Here is a 23,531-nt window from a genome sequence, read left to right as displayed (position 1 = left end):
TTTTGTTTCCAAGACCCTTCATGGTCAGCCCTTGCCATTCAAGGGTGATTTTGAAACCTTGGAGATGAAGACTCTATTGGCAGAAAAAAACACCTCTGGCCCAGGCTGTTGGGAACATCCAGTGTGGGTGCAGAGGAGTCTGGGGACCCTCATATGTTTTTGGGTGTGCAGCTGCTGCCTCGATGACCTGGAGCTGTGAGCCCTTGGGTGAGAAATGTCAGGGGAATCCTGCTGGAGGGGTCTGTGGACGAGCTGGTGGTGCTGAGGATAGGCACCATTCTCTGGGGAGCTACTGCAAGTCCTTTTCCTGTGGGAATGAGGAATCAAAAAGTCAAAGTTCACTAAGAATTTCTTAAAAGATGTTTGTCATGCCTCCAAATCCCTCTGCAGGTCATCAGGGTGAGACCTAGGGGCAGCTTCCCACCTGGCCCAGCTACAGCCCCTGGGGGAGCAGTGATGGAAGGGGAGGAGGAGGAGGGTTTCTCTGGAGTGTCAGGGGGCAGCCCAGCATCTCCCATCCTCAGACCACCACCAGCTTCCCAAGCAGGATGGGACTCAGGCTGTCACTCAGCAGCCAAGCAGTGCTGCCTGGAAGCTCAGGCCACATGGAAGCAGCAGCAGTCAGACCAGGTGTCCCATTTTCTGCACTCACCCCATCACCAGCACTGCCCTCAGGGTGTGGAGGTCCCACCCCAGCCCTGCTGCCTCTGCCAGGCTGTGCCTTTGCATGGCTGCATCATGGGCTCTGTGACACAGCCACGGAGCCACTGAGCTTGGGCAGTGCCATGCTGAGTCCAGAGGGGCAGTGCAAGGCTGGCTCAGCCTTTGGATTGAGGTTTTCCTTCCGGTTCCACCAGAGGTGGATTTCACCAAGGCAATACCATGCAGGCCTGACTTGAAGAAGGAATGGAAGACCTGCATCTTTCCACAGCAGTAGATGAGGGTGAGAGGTGCAGCTCCATCTTGGCCACTGGAAGGATGTCCAAAGCTCAGCGTGGAAAGAGGGAGAGATTTCCATCTGCTCAGCTCTGATGGTAAAGGGCAGCACAGCCCAAACCTTTGAAATCCGTGGGGAGATGGGACATGACAACAAAAGGGTTGAGCTGGTGGGATCAGCATGAAGTGACACACTGAGGAGCTGAGGAGCCAATGAAAGCCTCATGTTTAAGTCTGTTTTTCACACTCACAGCTTGCTTTGTTCCTCCCCTCCTCCCCCATTTTCTTTAAACCAAGGCTCACCCAGCTGGTGCAGTTCTGAGCCCTCTGGTACAAAGTGAGGCCTCCCAGCCCCTGGAATGTCACACAGCCCAAAGCTCCTGGGGAGCACCCAGGTGAAGGTGTCACAAAGCAGTCCCTGGTGGCAGCCCAGCACCTCCTCTCTGCCTGCGTGCCCAGGCTGTGCAGCCTGCCCACAGGGAGCCAGCCTGGCCTCTGGGGCTTGGACACATCTCTTTACTCTTCCTTGGGACAAATAATCAACCACCACCAGATGGATTCACCTTTTATTAAGCTGCCACCCAGAACAAAAGGAGGAGAGAGCAAAGCCTGCCCTGAGACCTTCCCAATGCTGGCAACTCTGCATGCCTTCCCCACCAGGAAAAGGGGCTATTTCTCCACAAAAACCCCCTCAGAGGGTATTTTAGATAAAACTGAGAGTGAAAATGTCTCTTATTGGAGAAAAAAAAATCGAGCTCCAATGTCAGAGCCCTGCTTTCATGCAGATGAGACAGGATGGACAAAGGGGTCACAAAGGGCTGGAAAGAGCTGCCCAGGTGTGGCTGTGCAGGTACCACATCCCACACAGGGATGGACGTGGTTGGGACCACCCTCACCTCAGATAACCCCAGCAGCAAGGAGCACAAACCCATGGGCTCACAGGGACTGGGAGGAGGTGAGGAGCCAGCACAGCTGCTGGGCTGCCAGCTGGAGGAAAGGTGGGGAAGGAAGAGGTGATTTTTTTTTAGCTAAGGAAAAAACAATCTCCTTAGGATCAAGCCCTTTGCAGATGACTGTGTTGTTCAGGAAGGCTCTCCTTGGGGCTGCCCCTAGTACAGTCTGGGCTCAGCACAGAGAGCTGGGACTGGGCTGGGCTGGAGGAGTTCAGCTTCCCCTGGGAATGGGGCAGTGCCCTTTCAGCCATTTCAGCCAGGAGTGCCTACCTGTGGTGGTGAGGTATAAGAGGCAAGGTGTGCTGGTGGGCAGGGGGGTGAGTGCATGGACCTCCAGCTTCCAAAAGCACTGAGCCAGCCACAAACCTGAGCTCAGACCCAGAGGGCTGCTCACAGGAGATGAAGTTCCTCCATGAATCTGTCCCTGTGTGCTGAGCTTCAGGACTGCAGCCTGTTCCCTCCTGCCCACCTCTCCCTGCCCACCCACCAGCTGCTACTACTGTTTGGCATGACTTACCTGCACCTGCTGGCAGGGGACAACTTAAAGGTCCCCAGCCCTGCAAGGCTTGCTCACACACTCCCAGCAAATGCAACCCAGCCCATGGAGCAAGAGTCATGTGCTGGCAGCAGCCACAGCAAATCAACAGGGTGGGAGGGCAGCAATCCCTGCTTTGGGGAGCAGGGAGGTGGGAAAGCAAACCTACAGCTCACTGGGCTTCACATCGGGGTGAGGGGGGCTTTTCCCAGTCCTAAATGCTTGAACTTGGGAGGAAAAAGCAAAGAAAAACTAACAATGTCATTCAGTGCCTGCAAAAAAGGAATCATGATGTCCCAACAGGATTTAGAGGCTCCTGCTGGGGGGAGGGAGAGAACAGAAGAAATGAGTAAGACGAGCCTGACATCTCTGTTCTTAATTTATCAGCGTAGTAAGACTGGAGCGCTGAGTAGTGCTGGGCACGCGCTCCTAGATGGATTTCCTCCGCAGCCGGGGGTGCTGCCGGCAGCGAGGGCTGCTGGAAGACAAAGTGCTCCCCGGGGAGGAGCCGGTCTGCCCCCGCGTGCTCAGGGACACCTCGTCGATTTTGTAGGAAATGGAGTTGTAATACACAGGGTTGGTGTGGCAGCTGAGGGTCTCGGGGTGGGAGGGCGCGGGGCTGCCGCACACCTGGGGTCTGTAGCACAGGCAGGTGCAGAAGGACGGCACCGCGGCCGCCGACGCGGCTGACTGGCGCCGCTGCCTCTCCGCGTCCTCCTGGACCAGCGGGATCAGGTTCATCTGGCTCGTCCTGTCCTCCACAGGGAGAAAAATGGCATTGCTGCTGCGGCTCTCCTCCTTTGGCTTGAGGTGGATGTTGTTGCGGGCTCTCCTCAGCGAGGCTCGCTCTTCGGCGTCCCGCCGCTCGTCCTCCGAGTTCATGGTCAGGAACCGCAGCACCACCAGGTTGAGGAAGGCGCCGATGACGGTCAGGCCCACCAGGATGTACATGAAGCTGAAAGCCACGTACGGGGGCTTCTTCTGCAGAGCCTCGTTCTTCTGCAGAGCCACAAAGTCTCCAAAGCCAATAGTGGTCAAGGTTATGAAGCAGTAGTAATAGGCATGGAAGAAAGTCCAGCCCTCGAAATAAGAGAAGGCTGCGGCGCCGATGCACAGGGTGCCCATGCAGGACAGAAAGCCCACCAGGACCATGTTCTCCATGGAGACATGGGTTGTCCTCATGCCCAGACACTTCTTGATCTTCTTGAGCAGTAGCCTCACTACAGTGTTCATGCGCTCCCCCAGGCTCTGGAACATGACCAGCGTCAGGGGAATGCCCAGGATGGCGTAGAACATGCAGAAGACTTTGCCAGCATCTGTGCCAGGAGCAGCATGCCCATAACCTGTGAAGGACACAGCAAAGAGGAAAGGTGGTGTCAAGCCCTACTGGGGTTTCCAGCAAGGCTGCCCTGTGACCAAGAGGAGCAGTATAAAAATGGGGGGAAGAATGGAAAATGACTCAGTAACAGATCTGGAGGCAATGCTAATGGGGCTATGGGATGCCCATCCTTTGGGATGATGGCACACTGAAATATCATGTAGGCAGAACCTCATTTGACCTTTAAAGAGAGAAGGTACCCTCCTGATAGCCTCCAGTGTCACAGAGGCCAAGAGGAGGCCTAGAGCTGGACTGGGGTCTGCAAGCCTCCTGCAGCTCACCAGTAATTCAGAGGCCATGATGCTGTGCCAGTGCCAAGTGTGCACGGTAACCTGAACCCCACAGTGAGGGGAAACAGAGGTTCTGCGAGATGCTGAGACCAGCAGCATCAGATCACCCTGTGGGGAGGTACAACCCAGCCAGGACCATCCACAGCTGCCCTTGCAGGGGCGTTGCCACCTCACCTGTCACCTGCTCCTCCTCCTTCCAGGCTGTCCAGTGTCACACACACGCTTGAGTCTCAGCTCTATGAGTGTTTGCTGTGTTGCCTGCTGGACAGGAGCCAGAGCGACCCTACAACCCTGTGCTATAGGGGCAGTCCCCACAGGAGCAGCTGAGTCTGGAAGGAATTCTGCAGATCCACTCCAGATTTACTCCAGTGTCCCTAAGACTCAGACCTAAAGCACCACTGCACTGTTGGGGAGGAGGGGCTGTACTGTTTTACATGCAGGGTAGGGAGCATTTATGCCACCACAGCCTTGTCAGCCCTTTTCCTGGGGACAAGGAGCTCCGGGAGGACAAGGTTCTCCTTGAATGCCTTCTGAGATTTAATTTCTCCACCTTGGCCCAAGTTTCAGAGCTGTGACTCAAGGGCACACACAATTACACTGTGAGGCATAGCGAGGAATTCACTGCAACCTTCCGGACTCCAGCGATTCTGTGCCCACCTCAATTACAGCAGCTTAGCAGAAATCAGTAGCCCCTGACCTCAGAGGATGAGTAACAAACTCTGTGCAAGAGAGTCACATGGTGTGGGGAGTAATGGCATCCAAAGGCATCTGAGCCTTTATTTTGAGTTGCTTTTACAAGAAACTACCAGGGCCTGAAAGTTCCCTTCTGAAGGTGCCTGCAGAACAGTGCCAGCTCCTTCCTGCACTGCTGCCAGGCCTTTCACAAACACCTCTGTATTTTCACTTTCTGCAGGAATTTGCCTGACTTTTGCATAGAGAACACGGGGGAAAACACCCTCTTGTTACCCCACAGTCCTTTTCTAAGCTGTGACTTGGCTTTACCTCAGTCCTTGCTGCCTCTGGATTTCCAGGACACCTGGGGAAGGTGCTGCACCCAGGGATGGAAGGACCAGAGGAGGATAACCATGTTATCCTGGGCTCCTGAGCACACCTCCTGCTCCAGGAAACTCCTGCTTGGGACAGGGCTGAGGGGCTGAGGACAGCATCATCCTTCACCGTGCTGTGCTCTGAGCTGCAAGCAGGCACTGGGACCAGCTTCTAATTGCTCTCTGTCACAAATTCACACAACAAAAAATGATGAATTTAATGCCTGCATGCCACATTTCATGAAATAGAGAGCAGACAGGAGACTGCAGTGGCAAAACCTCCCAGTCAAATCCAAGCTTAATAACCGAGTGCAATCACCAGGTCCCAGGCTACAAGATAATACAATGACAGCAATGAGGATGTAAAGATAATGATCCAGAAGAGCAGTAAGTGGAAAAACAATTGTTATACCCTGAGAGACTGTTGAAGTAGTGTTTGACTGATGGTTTCAAAATGACAAAGGGAATTAGAAAGGGTAAACACAGCTACAGTAACATTAAAACTGAGATTTGGAGCACAGCCCAATATAAAGAGATCTAACATGTCAGCGTTTGAGAAATATGGCACCTGGGCTGAAATTATTTATCACACGGGGTGTGTGATAAGTACAGCCATTGTTTGTCACAGCCAGCAGGAAAATCATGTAAATTAAGCTATAACCTGTCAGGTGATGATGGGGATTTTTGCTGAAGCCATTCATCTTTCCCTCCTGCTGGGGTCTGACCCAAACCATTCCCTGAGCTCACTGTGGTTTGCTGACCATGTGTGTTCCCAGCTGCACAAACCCCACACCCCATCCCATGGGAGCACATGGAGACCCCAGGCATCGCCTGTCCCTCTTCCACCTCTTGTCCTCTGGTAACACAGTGCAGTTGATCCCACCAACTCTTGTCCTGAGGGATGATGCTTCCAGCTGCCAGAGGTATTTCAACCATCCCAAGCTCTTTGTTAAGGCTAAAGTCCTGTCCTGAAGAACAGGAGGCGGCTGCTAGCTGTGCCAGGGCAGGATTTGGCCTCAGGATTCCTGCCTCCAAAACACATCTGCTGACTGAAATCCCAGCACAAGCAGTGACACAAGCACAGGATCCATGTGCACCCACATGGGATGCCAAGGGTGCATGGATTAATCAAAGTGGATTAATTAAACACTGCTCAACTCCCATGTGGCTAATCTCACCTAAATTAAGGCAATCCTCATTCAATTTAGTTTCATTCTCTTGCAAAATTGAAGTGGACAGAGCAAGGCACTGGCCCCTGGTATGGATAAGTGGGTCTATGGAGGAATTTAATGTGTGTCAATCACTCCCCTCCAAGCTGGCACCCATGTCTGCAGGTTTCTGTGCAGGCAGAGCAGCGGGCAGTGGCTCGTGGCTCTCTTGGCTCCATGAAACAAATCTCACACAACAAACACCCAGAGTTTTGAGCCAGCAAAGAACAATTCTTGCCCAGCTCTTCACGCCGTTCACTGGCTGTGGGGACAGACACGGCCCTACCTCTGCCCTCCCACACCGCTGCCAACTTTGGCAGCTGCTGCTCCAGAGGTTCCCGCAAAGCTCTGCAAGCTGCTGCCTCCCTGGAACAATAGCGTGTCCTGCGGGCCCAGCCGTGGCAGCACCCCCAGGACAGGGTGGCCCCAGGCTGCTCGCGGGTTGCCCCGCACTGGGCACTCGGGTCCCGCAGTCAGATCGGGGGTGTCCTGAAGTGATGTCCCAGCCTTGCAAGGGTGACACCTGCCTGTGTCATGCGGGCACCCCCCAGACTGTCCTGGAGCTCCCAGGGGTACTGGAGGTGTGGGGCTGAGAAGGATGGGGTGCAGGGACATGGAGATGGAGGGACATGGGATGCAGGGGCGTGGGGATGGAGGGACATGGGAGCGGGGATGGAGGGACGGGAGGTGTAGGGAGGTTGGGGGAGGGACACGGGGTGCAGAGGTTCAGGAACGGAGGGATGCCGGCACAGCCGGCCGGGCTGCCCGCACTCACCGATGGTGGTGATGACCGTGATGGCGAAGTAGAAGGAGCCGGCGAACTTCCACTGGCGACCGGCGCGGTGCGGCTCGGCCTGCAGCACCAGCCGCTCCAGCTCCCGGTAATCGTCGGCGGAGAAGCGGTACTTCCTCCGCAGCTCCCCGCGCTTCTGCTCCAGCAGCCGCTTGCGGCCGCTCTCCGCCTCCGACTCCAGCGCATCGAACACCGCGGCGCCCACCAGCAGGTAGGAGAAGATGCAGAGGATGAGCGCGGCCGTGCGCAGGTTCTGCCGCTTCATGGCGAGGGGCGGCCGCCGCGCTCAGCCCGGGCTCCGCATGGCCCCGCCGCCGCCGCCCCCCGCCCGCCCCCCGCGCACCCCCGCGACCGCGCACCGCCCCCCGCGCACCGCCCGCGCACCGCGCCCGGCACCGCGCACGGCTCATCCCGCACCGAGCCCAGGCACCGCGCACCGAGCCCGGCACCGCGCACCGAGCCCGGGCACCCCGCACAGCTCATCCCGCACCGAGCCCGCGCACCCCCGCGACCGCTCACCGCCCCCCGCGCACCGCCCGCGCACCGAGCACCGCGCACCGAGCCCGGGCACCGCGCACCAAACACAGGCACCGCGCATGGCTCACCCCACACCGAGCCCGGGCACCCCGCACCTCCCCCCGCGACCCCGCACCGAGCCCGGGCACCCCGCACCGCGCACCGAACCCGGGCACCGCGTACGGCTCATCCCGCACCGAGCCCGCGCACCGCGCACCTCCCTCCGCGCACGGCTCACCCCGCACCGCGCACGGCTCACCCCGCACCGCGCACGGCTCATCCCGCACCGAGCCCGGCACCGCGCACAGCTCACCCCGCACCGCGCACGGCTCACCCCGCACCGCGCACGGCTCATCCCGCACCGAGCCCGGCACCGCGCACAGCTCACCCCGCACCGCGCACGGCTCACCCCGCACCGAGCCCGGGCACCGCGCAGCGCCTCCTTCCTGCCCCGGGCACCGGCTCCTCCGGCTCGCATGCACACCTAGGCTGGCTCCGGTGCGCCCCGAGCTCTCCCTGCCCGGCAGCCCCGGGCAGTGCCCGGCTGCAGTGAGCTCTAGCGAGGCCGCGCTTCATTCTCGTGCCAGTCGTAACAGCCCCGTTCCCCGAAGTTGGCCCAGGACGCTCCCAGGCTGGAGAAGTTTCTCGTGCCTACGCCCTCTCCCGCAAGCAGGGACCTTTGGGGCTGTGTGGCTGTCCCGAAGTACCCTGTGGATCACCCCTGTGCGAGCAGCCCTCGGTTCTGCTGCTCTGCCCAGCTCTGTGCACACCCATGGCACCAATTACACTGCTACTACCGGGGTTACCTGTGTAATCTGTTTGTGTTAGCTGTGCTATCTCTCTGTGTCATCTGTCTGTGTTATATGTGTTGTCTGTGTTATCTATCTGTGTTATCTCTGTTCCAGGTGTTATCTATCTGTGTTATCTCTGTTCCAGGTGTTATCTATCTGTGTTATCTCTCTGTGTTATCTATCTGTGTTATCTGTGTTGTCTGTGTTATCTATCTGTGTTATCTGTGTTGTCTATGTTATCTGTTATCTCTGTTCCGTGTTATCTGTGTTATTTGTCTGTGTTATCTGTGTCACCTGTCTGCACTATCAGTGTCATCATTTTCCCAGCTGGTTGCAGAGCAGGGAGTCCGGCCTGTTGTGTCCAGTGTTGTTTAGAGAGGGCAGAAAGGAACAGACCCAGATTCAGTGTTTGTGCCGCTTTCTTTGGCACATTGGTGAGAGGCTGCAGGCACAGGGGATGCTGGGCCTGTCCCCCCTGTGCTGGGCAGTGAGCTCAGCCTCTCTGCACTCATGTGCTGTGGACAGCCCAGGTCAGCCCCAAGGAGCAGGGAGATTATCTGTCGTAGGAGACAGAGCTCACAAATTGCAGACCCTGTTTCTCATTCCCAGTTACCATAGCTTTTATGTAACTCCTATACTTCACTTTTAAAAATAGAAAGATACTTCTGAGTTGTGTGTTGCAGGAGATAGCATCTCTTTCAGGAAAATAAACTCTTCTTCTTTTGGCTGGGAATAAAGCACACAAATGAAAATAACAACGAGGCTCACATCCCTCTTCATCCATCTTGCTTCTCTCTCTGGAGAGGGGAAGATGCTTTGGAATTTAGTTGCACCAATGAAGGTTTAAACTGGACATAAGAAAAACTTCTTAACCATGAAGACAGTGAAACACTGGAACAGACTGCTGGGGGAGATTGTGACACCCTGTCACTTGAGGAGTTTAAAAATAAAATAAGCAGATGTCTGAGTGTCTGCTGAAAATGCTCTGGGTACAGTGGGTGCTCTCCTGAAGGAGGGGGTGACTCAGTGCTCTCCTAGAGCCCCTTCCATTACTGTCCTCAGCATTCCCATGGCCAGCACAAGGGACACAGTGGCCTTTCCTACTGTAATTGTGAACTCTTTTTCACCCTGGCCAGTTGCCACTTCCCTCCTCCTTGCTGAGCCTCCGTGCCAGCACCATTAGTGAAAGTTGTTATTGGAGAAAAAAATAGACTCCAGCATCCATCAGGAGCAGCCCAGGCTGTCGGCGTGCTGCTCGACATGGCAGGGCTTGCAGCCTCCTAAATCATGAGGCAGAGCCTCTGCTGGAGGAATGTGCCTGGCTTGTGTTCTTTGTGGAGTGTTTGCAGCCCTGCTGATGGGGCCTGGGATGCTGTCAAACCTCCAGCCCCAGAGATGTGGGGGGGCCTCCTGCTCATGAAGATGCACTTTGCCTGGTGCTGGTAATTTTGTCCACTGGTGAGCAATGACTTCCCACCTTGGAGACAGGAGGCAGAGCTGCTAACTGAGTTTCTGATGGTTCCATTGCAGGGGAAGGAGATCTTATGATGCTTGCATCTCTGGGTGCCTGTCATGCATCTTTTAAGAGGGGTTCTGGGGCCTCCAGTGCCTTTCAGGTCAAATCCAGGGGTCCCCAGGTGACACTTGGAGGGTTAAGCTGATCCTGTAGGTTGGAGTGGGACTGGAGGCTTCAAAATTCCGGCTGGATCCAGCCTGCTTTGTTTCTCACTGCTCACACACTGCTTTTTCCTGCCTGCAGTGATCACAGGGTATGAGTGACACCAAACTGTGTCAGATGCTATTGTGGAGGGCCATCCTGTCCTGTTCCTCCTGAGGCACTGGAAAGTTTCACACTTTCCTGCTGGGAAACCATAAGTTCAACCTTTGTGTTTCTCTGGACTTTGCTGTGCTTGAGGAAGGTCAAGCTGGAGCCGTGGGTTCAGGGCAGGCAAGATAATGTACTTTATCATTGATTTTCAGTGAGAAGTTGCATTATGAGATTAAATATCTCATTTTTATTGCATGGGGAGCTAAAGAAAAAGCAGGAGGTCTGAAAATAAAACGTAAGTCCAAGTGCTGTGTTTGTGTGGGGAGGTGCTTGCAGTTGGGAGCGAACGTGCCTTTTTTCCAATCCTTTGGAGGTGAACTTTGAGAAGCTGTTTCCTCTGAGGCTGGTAAACAAAGTCAAACCTCATCTGTGTTTAAACCAGTGCCTAATTAATGTGTCTAATTGGCCCACATCTATTAATTCCAGGCTGGCAGGGAGTTTATTAAAAAGCTTTTCTAGTTCTAATGGATTGAAATAAGCAAAGCTGCTTAGCAGTCTCAGACGAAAAGCACTGAACAGGGACCAGTTGTGTGGGGCTGCTGGAGTCAGTCCAAGCCCCATCAGGTGTCAGACCCTTCCCTGGTTTCAGCTGCAAGGTGCTCCAGCTCTCTGAGGGCCTGGGCACCATCCTGATGTACTCTGCTTCTTCTGGTTATTTTTAAACACCAAATTGATGGTTTTGTTTGCTTTAGTAAAAGCATCAGCTATTCAATGCCATTAATACTTAGATTATAGATAACCTGGCAAAGTCACAGGGTATTTCTAAAGCAATGGATTTGTTAGTTTCTAAAAACTATTAGGTACCAGGGTATGAAAACAATCAGCTGCAGCTGCCCAGACGATGTCCTTAACCACAGCAGAGTCCAGGCACTGCTGGGCTGCTCCCAGCCAGGCAGCACCGAGAGCTGGGCACAGAGCAATCCCTCCTCTCTGCCTCAAGGGCCATGGCAATGCCTTCCTTGCAGACACAGCATCCCTGATTGGATCCAGGCTGGATGTAGTGTTTGCTTCTGTCCCATGACTCCACAAATCATCCTGTAAAACATCCTCCTGCATGCTGGAGCTGCCTCGGATCTGTTGTTTGGCCATGCTCAGAGTTACTGCAGGCTCAGGAACCTCACGGCGTTCCCTCAGCTCTGAGAATTCCTGCTGCCTCCCTCCTGGGCTCTTTGTCGCTCAGATGGCTGCAGGCACTTTGCTCTGCATTGTGATGTGGAAGCTCAGCAAGGGAACTAATGAAGCACTGGATATGAAGTGGTTGTAAATGCAGATTGCCTCTGCATGGTCTCCCATGGATGGAACTTCCAGGTTTCCAACCCCAGAGCAGCTGGACACAGTTCCATGTGTGACTGTCTTCAATCACCTTACCCAATATCAGCCATGCTAAACCTCATCATGCCACCTCCCAATACCCCTGAACTCATTGGGAAGCCTTTCCCAACTACACTTCCTACCCAAAATGGGTTCTGTGAAGGGACACACAGCCCCATCCTCCCGCCCCACTGTCCCCAGCAGCCTGATCTGCCAGTGGTTGTACCCAAAGCAGACCTGGGCTGGAAATGCTGACAGTACTCCTGACAGTTTATGGTCACAAACTCTATTTTCAGCTTAATAAGTTTTTTATACGCTTGGAAAGCTGTCAGTTGAACATCAGCCAGGCACAAAGTACCTGCCATAAAGTGCCTGGACCACAACCAAACGGGAAAGGTGCTGCTCTGCTTTAGCAAGTTCTTGATCTCAGATACTTTAGTTGGTTCATTTATTTTGTTTGAGGATCTTGGCTTTAATTATAAAATAATAAGATAAAATCATAATGCCTGTACTTAAAAATTTGTGGAATTATTTGCTGAGAGCCTGTTAAATCAAAGCTGCCAGCCAGTTTGGATTGGGCATTGGGGCTGGGATGCTCTGTGGTGGTGGTCCCAGAGTGGACTGGTTACTGCCAGGAGACCCTGGATCCCTGTGATGGAGAGAGGCTTTGGGAATGTGTCTGCAGAAGGGTCCTGCTCCTGGGCAAGGTGAATGTGGAGTTGAGCTGCCATGGCCTCCAGCACAGACTCAAGGTGGGAACTTGGCCTCAGGGAGAGCAGGGCCTGCTCCGGGTGTGCCTCTGCTCCCACCACGGTGACAGCATCACGATGCTAAAAACGTCTCCCCTGCATCACAGCCTGTGGGACTGCCAGGAAGGTCAGGGCTGGGGCGGGGGGAAGGCTCTGGGAAGGAATTACAAATATGTGAGGCTCTTTCGGAGGGTTCCTGGGTGACAGCTTTGCCCCTGTCCCAGAGGCAGCCCACACCATGGCAGTGCTGCCCTGCAGGGACTGGAAAGGTCCTGAACAGCTGCAGGGATTGGAAGGGTCCTGAACAGCTGCAGGGATCCTGCAGGACACCCGGGGGAGGGATGGGCTGTGTCGTGCTGGGAGCCGTGCGGTGAGAGCTCGGTGCCAAAGGTGCCAGAGGTGTCTGTGGCAGGGTGGGTGCTCTAAGCGGGTCCCCATGGCACCCCATGGCACCCCATGGCACCGCCCTTCCCAAAGTGTCCCGCCATGGGCTGGAGGGGCCCGGGGCAGCGCCTGTGCCTGCCTGGATGTGCTGCAGGGAGGAAGGGAGCCGGGACCCCGGCTGCACCCCGCTCCGGCTGGGACGGGACAGCCGGGGACAGCGGGGAACAGGACCGGGGACAGGACCGGGAACAGGACCGGGGACAGGACCCGGGACAGGACCGGGGACAGCCAGGGACAGCCGGGGACAGCGGGGAACAGGACCGGGAACAGGACCGCGGACAGGACCGGGGACAGCCGGGACAGGACCGGGGACAGGACCGGGGGCAGGACCGGGGGCAGGACCGGGAACAGGACCGGGGGCAGGACCGGGAACAGGACCGGGGACAGGACCGGGAACAGGACCGGGGACGGGACCGGGGACAGGACCGGGAACAGGACCGGGGACGGGACTGGGGACAGCCGGGGACAGGACCGGGGACAGGACCGGGGACAGCCGGGGACAGGACCGGGGACGAGACCGGGGGCAGGACCGGGAACAGGACCGGGGACAGGACCGGGGACAGGACCGGGGACAGCCGGGGACAGGACCGGGAACAGGACCGGGGACAGGACCGGGGACAGCCGGGGACAGGACGGGGGACAGAACCGGGACAGGACCGGGGACAGAACCGGGACAGGACCGGGGACAGCCGGGGACAGGACCGGGGACAGGACCGGGGAGAGGACCGGGGACAGGACCGGGAACAGCCGGGGACAGGACCGGGGACAGGACCGGGGACAGGACCGGGGACAGCCGGGGCTCTGAGCCGGCCGCTTGGGCGCTGCCGCAGTCCCGGCTGCGGCCCCCGGAGCTCCGATTCCCGGGCAGACAGTTTACAGCAAATGGCTCCTTTCGATGCTAAAAATAACCCGCTAGAAAACAAAACGGCCCCGGAACTTCAACTGGAGAAAAGTGCATTTATAAGTAAAACTCAAGATGTCCTTTCCTGTTTTTCTCTGAAGAACCGGCGCTGATTGAGCTTCCCAGGCAGGCACTGACTTACTTCAATGCAGGGTTTGATTACTCCAAGATTCATTTTTCTTCCCCTGCTAGCGATGCTCCATGGCTGGTCCCACACTCCACTGGCCAGAACAGCTCTGGGTTTGGGCCACAAGCGATTTCCCAGCTAAGGGAGCTGTAAATGCCCTGTGAAAATGTTCCTGCTGCCCATGCCTGAGAGCACAGCGGGTTCCCAGTGGGGAAAGAACAGAACAAAATGAAATATTTGTTTTCTCTTGCAGCGTAAGCACCGTGTTAGGGATTTATTTCTCCCTCCACCTTAAAACTGCAGATTTTACTAAGTCTTGTTTACATACAAAGGGTTTTCAGTCGTTACTCTCCAGGCTTTTCTCTGGAAGGATTACTGGGGAGATAAGACACATCCTCTCTGAATTGCAAGTGCAAAGATGTCCCTGTGTTCTCTTGGCCCAGCTGCTTGTCCCCTGCTCCAGCCCTGGCCCTTTCTCTCCAGCCATGCTCAGGGGCTGTGTGGCACCTCGGGCACAGCAAATGGTGGCACAGGAATCACAGCTGTTCCAGCACTGGGACGTCAGACCTGCCATGAATCAGTCAGAGGAAATTAAATTAACAATAGGCTTTTGGGGTCAGGCAAGCCACCATTTCCAGGAAATGTTCCTCTGTGATTGGAAACATTTAACTGACTTCAGGTCCTTTAAGTGTCTCTTGAGACGGGAGCTGAGCAGCGACAGGAGGTGATGCTCTGGGTATTCCTTGGGCATCTCCACACAGGACCAGGCACAGACTCAGAGCGTGGCCATTTGGGGTTTCTGGCTTGAGAACCACGTGTGAGCAGCCCCTTTATGGAGCAATGAGAACTTTCCCCAGGCTGGGATTGGCAGGTGTGGCTGCAAGTCCAGACTCATCCCTGCTGTGCCTTTGGGAGAGGATGTGTCCTGTACTCCCAGGCTGTCTGCTGGTGTGTCCATGGGCCACCCTCTGCTTCTACATGCCCCACTGGAAAGGGAAATAATGTTTCAGCTCGTGAAGCACCTCTCCCTCACTGTGCCCTTGTGCTGCTGGTGTCTGCCCTGGGGCACCAGAGCTTTTCCCACATCCCAGCTCAGTGCAGTGGGAGAGTGGCTACAGGGATGGACCCGTTGTTCCAGCTTTGCACAAAGAAAGATTCTTTCCTCCAACAGCCCTGAGGAAGCTGCAGCATCTCAGGACGGGTAGTGCAGACCTGCTGGGGACTTGGATAGCCCCGGGCTCGTGGATGAGCTGCATCCCAAAGAAACTGCATCCTAAAGGAACTGCATCCCAAAGAAACTGCATCCCAAAGAAACTGCATCCCAAAGAAACTGCATCCCAAAGAAATTGCATCCCAAAGAACTGCATCCCAAAGAAACTGCATCCTAAAGGAACTGCATCCCAAAGAAACTGCATCCCAAAGGAACTGCATCCCAAAGGAACTGCATCCCGATCTCCTCTGGATTCTCAACATGGCACTGTGTGGCCAGCACTACACACTTTCAAAAGGGGATTTTTGCCTCCAAACCAAGCGACACTTCATTCAGTGAGAATGCCTGGCTCTTGGCATCCCCACCAGTGGACCTACCCCTGAGCTCTCCTCTGTGCCAGCAGCTTCCCATTGCCATGGGACTGTCTCACCACAGCCTGGACTGGAGACACGGAGGTTCTGCAGGATGGGCTGTGCTGGTAAGAGCAGACTGGGAGCTGTGGTGTGTGCTTCTCCCCACCTCTGCTGAGCACAGAAGGGCACCTCTGCACCTCCACACGTGAGCAAAGGCAGCCAGGACAGAGTTAATCTGTCTCCTGTCCTTGGGTGTCCTGAGCACAGCATGGAAGCAGCTTTCCAAGGAGGAGCTGTGGTGCCTTTGGGAAGCCTGGGAGCTCTCTGATGCTCCTTAGGGTAAACTTTTTGCCCATAAGCCCAAACAAGCAGAAGAATTTTCATGCTGGCTGAGCTGTGCTTTGGCACGAAGGGCTCTTCAGGGAGCCAGACTGGATCTGAGTGTCTCTTGCTCATGACAGAGTGGAGATGTTGGGCAAAATTCAAATGATAGCTTCCTCCCAGGATGCTGAGGAGGCAGCACAGGTCGTGGCGCATTGAGCATCTCCCAGGGGTTTCTCAGTGCCCCGCTCCTGCTCCGGCGCCTGCCTTGAGCAGCGATCCGGGACAAGGAGCGCTTGCTGCGGGGGATATTTAAAGGGATGGGGTGAAAAATGGCACAACTCGGCGAGTCCTCCAGGACAGATCCGTGCCCGCAGGGTGCAGCCGCAGGGCTCTGGAGCGCACACACCGATGTGTGCCGGGGCCGGAGCGGCCGGGATGGAGAGGAGGGGATGGAGCTGCCGGGGATGGAACAGCCGGGGATGGAGTGGCAGGGGATGGAGCTGCCGGGGATGGAAAGGCCGGGGATGGAGTGGCAGGGGATGGAGCTGCCGGGGATGGAGCAGAGGGGATGGAGTGGCAGGGGATGGAGCTGCCGGGGATGGAGCTGCCGGGGATGGAGTGGCAGGGGATGGAGCTGCCGGGGTTCGCCGCAGCTCGCCGCTCTCACGCTCCCGAGGTCCCGCGCAGCACGGCATCACCTATTTATAACTGCACACACTGCAGGAGCACCATTGGACTGATGGCTTCACACAGGCACGCTAAGTGTTGTTCTATTTCTGTGATTTGCTCTCTTCTGCACAAGCTGTTGGTCCCTTGGATGCCAAAGCACTCCACGTAGTATAGACAAGGACTCAGCTTTTTCTCTTTTATTAAAATATTCACCAACAGCACCCCAGTGGCAGGTATATTTACCATTTTTCCCAGTTAACCTGGATAATTGCACCTACTATTCCTTCCCAGTCTGATCGATATCCTTGGTAAATAAGATAACCTGTCAGGTTTGTTGTCACTGCAGCCAAAGGTACTTTAGCAATAAAATTGTTTTGCTGGGGAAATAAAAACCTCTCACGGAATCTGAGGAGGCTGTGACCTTTCATTAGTGACCTGAGTGACTCATCCCTTTATGTGTGCACACTGCAGCCTCCCACCACGCTGCAAAGATGCTCCACAAAGTCCTGCTGCTGCGTGCCTGGAGTAATGGGGAGCCACATCCTATGGGTGTCTCCTGCTCTGGCTGCTTCTCCTCCAGCTTCACACACGGTGTTCACACCTCGCCTGGGCCTGGGGCTCTCCTGTCACAGCCACGTTTGTCCAACAGGGACCTGGGCACCACCTCAGTCCCACAGTGATGTCCCCAGCACCCCCAGCCCTGTGTGCAGCAGCTCCTGCTCTCCTGGGCTGTGGAAGTCTCTGACACAAAGACATGAGCCCACTTTCCAACACAGCCAAGCCACACTCGTTTAGCAATCAGGGCTCCCTGATTGCAAAACCTGGCCACACCCACACCCCTGAACTGAGTCAGAGCCAGATTTTATCTAATGTGTGCAAAATGAAATCAAGAATTAATCAGAGTTGAGTTCTGTGCATTTAGATGTTGCTGATAGCAATATTTTCTTCTTGTAGAGTGTTTTGCATGCCAAAATTAAAAAAAAAAATCAAAACCAAAACAATCGAGTTCTGCATTTTGGAGGAAGAATGTGGTTGTACATCTGTGCATCTGTATGTGTGCCTGTAATTTCTGCCTGACTGGCTTCCCTGGGCTGTCAGCTCAAAAGTTCTCTGTAACATAACAAACCTTGACTGTGTTTGCAACATATCCTCAACCAAGAGTGGTTTATTTAATGAAGCAAGAAATGCTGCCAAATTTCCAGGCTTGATCCTGATCCCATTAGTGTCAGGAGGAGAATTCCCACCATGTTTGATTTATTGCTTGGGTCTAATCTTGGTAAAGGAGTTTAAAATCTGCTTTCAGCTTGATTTTGCAGACAAGAGCATTGCTCCATGGTGCTGAACCAGAGAGGCTGTGGGAAAAGCACAGAGTGCAGGTGGGATTCCTCTCACCTGCTTTTAGACATCTTCAAGGTCTGGCAACAGACAGCCAAGGGAGGGAAAGAGGAATGTTCAGCTCATCACAAGGCAGGAGCCCAGAAGGGGTGATGATTCAGGAGGTAACCTGGCACAGCTTCTCCAGTGGCACTGGCCCCTTCCTGCCAGCAGCAAATTCTTGTGTGTGGCCCTGCCAGTGTCTGGCAGAGTGTTGGGAGAAGGGGAAGGAGGATTATGACAGTTTCCCACTTTCCCTGCCCATTTACCCTCTCCTAAAAATTCTTCCCATGCCACAATGGGACCTGGGACAGACTGGGTGCTGCTCCAGGGATGATCCCACCCTCTGGTGCCAGAGAGAGCCCTGGGAGGTGTTGAGGGGGGAGCAGTGCCTACATGTTTTCAGCAGGATCCCTGCAGTGCCCACACACCTCCATGTCCCACAGAGAGCAGCAGCTGCTCCTTGGGAGGGAAGGAACCTCCCTGGCAGTGAGGGCAGGAAGGAGGGATGGAGGAGGAGGGCAGTTTTATTGCCTCATCACCAGCTGTGAAGATGCTCAGCTCTCTGAGCTGCCAGGGGTTGAGCCCTAATTACACACACACCTAATAAAGGGAAAGAGCTCATTCCTTCCAGTTCACATGGGAAGCAGCACTGTCTGAGAATGAAGGGGACTGTGAAGTTACAGATTAAAAAAGAATTAAAAGTCCCACCCCAAATATCTCAGCCATCAGCTCAACACACAGATCTTAACTGGCTTTTGCTGCTTTGACAGATACAGAACACAGAAAAATGTGCAGATATATAACTGGAACTGTCCCTGGGGCTCAGAGATGCTTCTTAGGACACATATCTTTAAATTATTATTGAAAGTGAAGGGAGGGGGCACTGGAGAAGACAAGAAGACACCTCTGGGCACAAGGATGCGGGGGTGAGAGCAGAGTTTGCTGGCACTTCCCACACAGTGCTCCCTCCCCAGCATGCAGTGATGCTTCACTTGAATCAATCCTGCCCAAAGTGGGGCAGGGACAGGGTGTCACTGCTCCCATGGGCTGTGGGAGCCCAGGCTGGCTCCGTGGGGAGCTGTAGCATCTTAGACAGGATCCATGTGTGAAGATGGAAGAGCTGGACAGCTTTCAGAGGGGTGGGTGTTTTTTGAGGAAAGGAGAAGAGTTCAGAGCTCTGCAGAATCCCAGGTGTGCAAGGAGCAGGTCTGATCCTAATGTCTCAATCTTCCTACTACAGAGAGAGAAGATCTCATTGGTGAATTTATGCCTTATCTTTGGTTTTCCTCTGGATGAGGTGGGAGCTGGATGTTTCAGGCTCTGCTGGACCCCTGACTGGTGCTGAGCTGACTCCTCAGTGTGTGCCTGTCACAGATCCCTCTCCACCCACTGCCTGCAGTCTCCCAGTCTGCAGAGCACTGGGGAGACCATCAACCATCCCCACTCTCTGAGCAGACAGGGCCCTGCTCCAACCCGCAGGCCAGCTGGCTCCCAGCTTCCCATAAAGCTTTAAAAGAAGCCAGACAACTCACAACTGAAAGCATGAGGTGTTTATTTGCAGACATTTATAGACATATTAACTGCACAGAAAGCCAGCTGTGCTCCCTCCACTGCCCAGCTAAGGTGGGTCTGTGTGAGGAGCAGCTGACAGAGATAAATGTCAGGAAAAGAGCACAACATCCGTCTGTGGGCCAGTGCTTTCCCAGAAATGGCTGATTTTAACTCTCAGTCCACTTCCTTCAGCTAGGCTCCAAAAGCTGCTGTTGCTGCAAATCACATTATTGAATTGAAATGTTTGTAGTGGGTAGCACCAAGATCAAAAACTAAAATGTTGCTTGGGAGCCTCTGCTCACCCCAAAGAGATCTGCAGCCCCTGGTGATGACAGATAGCTGCCCTTGTTTCACACTCTGCCTTCACAAGCTTTCACACCAGCGCTGCTTCTCTTTTTACTTGCACATCTAATTTTTACAAGTCACATCTAATGCCTTTGCAAGGCTGAATGCAAGATGCAAGCACTCACCTGAAGATTTGCAAACTCTCCTGGCATTTACCCACTGAAAGCAGGAGTTCAGGCTACTGCAATCATTCACCTTCCAAAATAAAACCCCAACCAATAGCCTTCAAAAACTTTAAAATGCCCATTTGCTAGCTCTGCTACGTGCTCTTGCAAAAGAGAGGGAGTAATGCCAAAAATGTCTTTTTCTTCTGCAAAGGAGGTGGGCAGTAGAGGATCCCACAGATCCTGAAACAGCTCAGTCACCCAGGAACTGGAACAGCTTAGTAACGCACTTAAAACCCGATTTTTTAATGAATATTGCCATTTCCAAAGCTCTTCCCCCACTGCAAAAACTCGCCCTCTCAGCTGTTCTGCCACACAGGACCTCTCCTTAGGTGAAAGAGGGAATCCTGTCTCAAACCCATGTAGAGCAGAGCAGAGAGGAGGCAGTGGAGGGACAAGGTGTCATTCCCTGCCATCCATCCCTCAGTCACAGAGGGGATGTTAACCAGCTCAGACTGCTGCATGAGAGGCTGGAGGGAATACTCTGGACTGGAGCAAACACGATCATCTCTTTCCATCTCCAGGCGTGCTGTAGGCAAAATGGTTGGGTTGAGTAGTTTTGCTGTTGAAATGTGGTCCCAGTTTTCTCTCTGATGCTGACAGTCCTGTCCATCCCCTGTGTGCACGGAGCCCGTGACGCTGCTGTCACCATCTCTGCAAAGCAGGTGTCGAGGTGAGGGGCTGCCCCAGGCAGGGGCCAAGCACAAGCTGATGCTGCAGAAGCGCGGGTGTCAGGTGTCAGAGCTCATTAGAAGCCTCCCCCTCACAAAGAGTGATGTCCCTGCTCTTCTCAGCTGCCTGGAAAGAGGTTTTGTTCCCGAAGGATGACCTCAGACACTGCCTGGCACTCTGGCGGATGGTCCTCACTCGTGACCTCCAGTCTTTGCTGGTGACCACATAGAGCAGGGGGTTGAGGGCACTGTTGAGGCTGGCCAGGCCCCGAGTCACCTGGTAGGAAATGTAGATATCCTTTGAAGCCTGTGTGCAGGACTCTTGTGGTTTCCAGCGAAAAAACAAGTTGAGATTTCTGAAGATGTGGTAGGGGAGGAAGCAGATGGAAAAAAGAACCATGACGAGAACCACCAGCGCGATGCTTCTCCTCCTGAGGCTGGGCTCCACGCTGTCGTTCCTGCAGAGCACAAACACCACGTGGCAGTAGCACCCGATGATGATGAGGAACGGGATGACAAACCCGGTCACGGTGACACCAAAGGTGTAGGGAAAGTAAGAGCCCAGGTGCTCGTGTCCTGTTGTGTCATGGCACTGCGTCCCCTCGGCATTTGTCTTGCTGAAGGCAAGATCGGGAGCGATCTGTGCGATGACCCACACCCAGACCGTGACGCTGAGCCACAGCGAGGAGGCCGCGCCCTGGCACCTGCCCCGCGCCCTCAGCGGGTGCACGATGCCCCGGTAGCGGTGGATGCTGATGCAGGTGAGGAAGCCGATGCTGGCGTAGAGGTTGAGGTGGAAGAGGCCGCGGGTGAGGCGGCACCAGGGCTGCCCGAAGATCCACACTCTGCCTTGGCGGTAGTAGCTGACGAGGAAGGGCAGCGTGCTGACATAGAGCAGGTCGGCCAGCCCCAGGTTGGCCACCAGCAGGCTGAGGGGCTGGCGGGGCCCTGTGCAGAGGTGCCACAGCCCCAGCCCGTTGCCCAGCAGCCCCAGGGGGATCACGGTCAGGTACACGGCGGGCAGGAAGCGCACGGCGAAGGCGGAATCCACGGGGCAAAGAACCCGAGTGCCATTGCCGGGCCAGGCGGGGACAGCCTCGGCGGCCGTGGGGCTGGCAGCCATGGGGGCACACGCCGTGTGCTCCGGCACGGGCCGCGGCTCCCTCAGCTCTCCCGCTGGCAGCCGAGGCTGCAGGACTTTCCCCGGGGCACGGGGAGGATGTGCCGACAGCAGCCCCGGCCGAGCTTCCGCCGCTCCCTCGGCGCCTCCCCCGGCCCCGTGAGGCGCTCGGAGCCGGGCACTCGCAGCCCCTTGGCCATTTTGGGTGCTGGGAGTGCCCGTAGGGGGCAGGAGCAGAGCCATGTCCGAGCAGGGGAGCCACAGCTCGCAGCCTCTTTCTGTTCTGTGCCACTCGCGCTCAGGAGAAACTTCCCAGTTTTCCACACCCCATGAGCCGCTCAGAATTGCCGGGAGCAGAGGTAAGGAGGAGATTGCAGACTGCTCACGCTGCCCTGGGCTCACGCCGCTGTCCCCAGAGCTGTACCAGGCTGTCTGTCCCGGCACAGACAGCGAGCCCTGCCCGAGAGCTGCTCCTGCTGCCTCCTTCTGTCTCCCTCCCCAAGCACAAAAAGCCTTTCCCCGTCCCTCCTTGCAGGGAGGACGCGAGATGGGCACAGCCCTCCCTTCCCTGTCACAGGGACAGCGAGACAGGGGACAGCCAGGCTCTGAGAAACTGGGGCAGGAGCTGGAACCAGCGAGCCCGACTGCAGTGCTGAGCAGCTGCTGCAGCACAAACGGGCCAGCAATCACTGGGATCTGCAGGCACGGGAGCCGACAGGACAACAATCCGCAAGGAACTTTGCCCTGATAAGCCACAGGAAAACCATCTTAGGAAAACGAGTTCAGGTGAAAGGCTAGGCTGTGAAAGGACGGCGGCCGCCTGCTTTCCGAGAATTGAATGCGGGCAGGGAGTGGGAGGAGGCTGGTGTCTCAGCAGCCAGTGGGGAGGAGGAGGAAGGGCGAGTCCTGCCCATCCATCCCGGCTGCTCATCCATCCCTCCCGGGGAGCAGCCGGACATCGCCGCGGCTCGGGGACACGGTGGGAAGCCCAAGACGCACATGGTTAGCTGGGTGTTTAGCTGGGTGTTGAGAGTACCAGTGTGTTTGTTGACTTCGGAAAGTGCTTTTTTTGAACAGATAAGCGGTGGAAAACATGGTGTGTTATTTCCTGCCTGTGTTGTAAAATCTCAGCACTATGCCGCCGAAAAGATGAAGTGTAGAAGGTTTCCAGGTGGTGAAGATATGCTCTTCTGCGGTTTGCAGAGCTGCTGGTGGTCTGTGCTCCTGGAGTGACAGCAGCAGGAGTCCATGGGAGTACATCCCTCAGGGAGGTGATTCTCCATCCTGCCCTGCTCCTGCCCCCTTCCCCTCTGTGCACTTCAGCTGCTCCTGCAGCCTGGGCTTGGGTGGCACTTGCAGAGCAACTTTATGGGGGTTTGGAAGGGCAGCGAGAGGAAAGGAACAAACGGGGAGCAATTCCCTTTGTCCCAGAGCATCAGCCTTTGGGGAAACTGAGGCAGAGCTGGCTGGGCTGAGAGGATTTCTGTGATCATGGGAAAGGTCATGAGCTGCTCTCAGCAGTGAAGGCAAAGCTCTTCCTGTCCCGGGAACAAAAGCCTGGAGCTGGTGCCTGCCATGGGAAGAGAGGAGCCGGGCAGGGCACTGCCCAGGAATGGCTGGAGCCCCATGCCCTCCACATCTCCTGTTCCCTGAACCCCTTGGAGACACAAGTGTGGAGCTTTTCTCTTGTGCCTGCCTCCTGTGTGTTTTAGGTGTTTGCTTGACCCATGGTTTCACCTGCAATACAGGTGGCACTGCCAGCTCTGCCCAAACATCCTGCATGAGGACACTCCCCTCTGGCTCCTGGCTCTGGCAGGCGACAGCAGTGCTGATGTCAGGATGAGAACACAGGGCCAAGACAGTTCCTGCAAACACATAACCTGAATCATGTATTTCCAGGAAAAATAAAAAACCCATTTGATCTACTTGATATTTTTTCAA

The 23,531-nt window shown here is 55.4% G+C and overlaps 3 protein-coding genes across 3 annotated transcripts; 1 reads left to right on the top strand and 2 right to left on the bottom strand.

Moving 5' to 3' along the window:
- Positions 1-1,489: 1,489 nt before the first annotated feature.
- Positions 1,490-7,452, bottom strand: KCNK15 (potassium two pore domain channel subfamily K member 15). The gene is made up of 2 exons (XM_033074729.2): positions 7,122-7,452; positions 1,490-3,767 (listed from the first exon to the last, which is right to left on the bottom strand). Exons 1-2 carry the CDS (start codon positions 7,402-7,404, stop codon positions 2,854-2,856), a joined length of 1,197 nt encoding a protein of 398 aa, XP_032930620.1. The 5' UTR covers positions 7,405-7,452; the 3' UTR covers positions 1,490-2,853.
- On the top strand, positions 7,403-8,143 carry LOC117004466 (extensin-like). The gene has a single exon (XM_033075240.1). It carries the CDS (start codon positions 7,403-7,405, stop codon positions 8,141-8,143), a length of 741 nt encoding a protein of 246 aa, XP_032931131.1.
- An 11,202-nt stretch (positions 8,144-19,345) lies between these two features.
- On the bottom strand, positions 19,346-21,641 carry LOC117004335 (P2Y purinoceptor 1-like). The gene has a single exon (XM_033075066.1). The coding sequence runs from the start codon at positions 21,591-21,593 to the stop codon at positions 20,538-20,540; it is 1,056 nt and encodes a 351-aa protein (XP_032930957.1). The 5' UTR covers positions 21,594-21,641; the 3' UTR covers positions 19,346-20,537.
- Between the last annotated feature and the right edge of the window lie 1,890 nt (positions 21,642-23,531).

Source organism: Catharus ustulatus, chromosome 17, assembly GCF_009819885.2.
Source record: "Catharus ustulatus isolate bCatUst1 chromosome 17, bCatUst1.pri.v2, whole genome shotgun sequence".
NCBI lineage: Eukaryota > Metazoa > Chordata > Aves > Passeriformes > Turdidae > Catharus > Catharus ustulatus.
This window is presented reverse-complemented; position numbering and strand designations above follow the sequence as displayed.

Excerpts from the sequence above, each read along its gene's own strand:
- LOC117004466 (XM_033075240.1), top strand. The coding sequence starts at position 7,403 with ATGGCGAGGGGCGGCCGCCGCGCTCAGCCCGGGCTCCGCATGGCCCCG.
- KCNK15 (XM_033074729.2), bottom strand. The coding sequence starts at position 7,404 with ATGAAGCGGCAGAACCTGCGCACGGCCGCGCTCATCCTCTGCATCTTC. Across the intron at positions 3,768-7,121 it reads CACGGTCATCACCACCATCG|GTTATGGGCATGCTGCTCCT; the intron begins GTGAGTGCGGGC and ends TGTCCTTCACAG.
- LOC117004335 (XM_033075066.1), bottom strand. The coding sequence starts at position 21,593 with ATGGCTGCCAGCCCCACGGCCGCCGAGGCTGTCCCCGCCTGGCCCGGC.